The sequence below is a fragment of the Medicago truncatula genome, chromosome 3 (genome assembly GCF_003473485.1).
Source record: "Medicago truncatula cultivar Jemalong A17 chromosome 3, MtrunA17r5.0-ANR, whole genome shotgun sequence".
NCBI classification, from domain to species: Eukaryota; Viridiplantae; Streptophyta; class Magnoliopsida; order Fabales; family Fabaceae; genus Medicago; species Medicago truncatula.
In genome coordinates, this window is record NC_053044.1 from 12,875,255 (window position 1) to 12,877,114 (window position 1,860).

At 35.1% G+C, this 1,860-nt stretch overlaps 1 protein-coding gene across 1 annotated transcript; it reads left to right on the forward strand.

Annotated features, from left to right (window-relative positions):
- Positions 1-468: 468 nt before the first annotated feature.
- LOC25488804 (transcription initiation factor IIB-2) lies at positions 469-1,410 on the forward strand. The gene has a single exon (XM_013603948.1). The coding sequence runs from the start codon at positions 469-471 to the stop codon at positions 1,408-1,410; it is 942 nt and encodes a 313-aa protein (XP_013459402.1).
- The last annotated feature ends 450 nt before the right edge of the window (positions 1,411-1,860 follow it).

Here is a 1,860-nt window from a genome sequence, read left to right on the forward strand (position 1 = left end):
ATTGGTAGAAAACATATTTTTTGGTTACATAGCTAGAAAACGTTTCTTGAAAAAGAAAAAGATAGCAAGAAAAAATAAATTAATAAAAGTTTGTATGACCATTGACCGAATTTAAGATAATAAAAAATAAATTAATAAACGTTTCTTAAATTTCTTACTATTTTTATTAAATAATATGTATAAGTTATATTCACATTTATAATAGGTAAATATTATTATTATTAAAATATTTTTGACTGCAATATTAGTTAATATATTTAATAGTTACTACATAGCAATTATTTTTCAATTTGACCAAAAATAAAAAGGATATTTTTTTATTGTTTTTTCTATCTTATCTCTTGAGAAAGACTAAATATTATTTTAATTAATAGTCACTACCAAGACTTGAGAGCAATAAATAACATAGTTCATTCTCTTGTTCTTTCAGCAAAAATCTTGAAACCCTAGAGAGAGAAACTCGGAACCATGTCCGACGCATTTTGCAGTGACTGCAAGCGAGCGACGGAGGTGGTGTTTGACCGCTCCGCTGGTGATGCAATCTGTTCGGAGTGTGGTCTCGTCTTGGAATCACACTCCATTGATGAAACCTCCGAATGGCGAACCTTTGCTAACGAATCCGGCAATAATGATGCCGTTCGTGTCGGTGGTCCCAATAACCCTCTCCTCAACGATGGTGGTCTCTCCACCGTCATTGCTAAGCCGAATGGAGAGTCCGTTGATTTTCTCTCATCGGCTGTTAATCGTTGGCAGAAACATGGTTCTAATCCCGATCGTGGATTGATCCTTGCGTTCAAAACTATTGATACTATGGCTGAGAGGTTGGGACTGGTTCCGATCATTAAGGACCGAGCTAATGAGATATATAAGCGGGTTCAAGATCAGAAGTCTAGTAGGGGAAGAAATCAAGACGCATTATTGGCTGCTTGCCTCTACATTGCTTGTCGACAAGAAGACAAGCCACGCACTGTAAAGGAAATTTGCTCGGTTGCCAATGGAGCCACAAAGAAGGAAATTGGCCGTGCAAAAGAATACATAGTGAAACAACTTGGTTTGGAGAATGGTGGTCAATCTGTAGAAATGGGAACAATTCATGCTGGGGACTTTATGAGACGATTTTGTTCTAATCTTGGTATGAATCATCAAGCTGTTAAAGCTGCTCAGGAATCTGTTAAGAAATCAGAGGAATTTGATATAAGGAGAAGTCCCATAACAATTGCTGCAGCAGTTATATACATCATTACTCAGCTTTCTGATGATAAAAAACCTCTGAAAGATATATCAGTTGCTACCGGAGTCGCAGAAGGAACCATTAAGAACTCGTACAAGGATCTCTATCCCCATGTTTCAAAGATAATACCAACCTGGTATGCGGAGGAAGAGGATCTCAAGAACCTTTGCAACCCTTGAAACAAAACAGTACCGGTCATGAGCTTAGCTCAGTTGGTATGGACACTTAAAAAATATATAGACACTTGTGTACTTATCCGGCGTTGCCCAGGGTAGACATATAATTAAGGATGATCTAAATTATGTAAGCACCGTATCAACAAATAAAGTTCACTATGGACCAACACGAAACGAATATTTTAATGGATACACACAAATATAATAAAATAAATCATATTTTATGTACCCGGCTCACAAAAATCTGTACTCATTATTAAATTAGTAAAATATAAAATTGTCATATTACAAAAATATAAATCTTCTCATCATGAAATTAAATATACTTGGATTTCCCAATTGATGAATTTTTTTATTAGCAATTTGTTGCCAAAGTGAAAATGTGGGATTTAATTTTGTCTGATCAAAATAGAAGCAATAGGTCTAAGAGGTTTGCTCTCAAAAAAAAAAAAA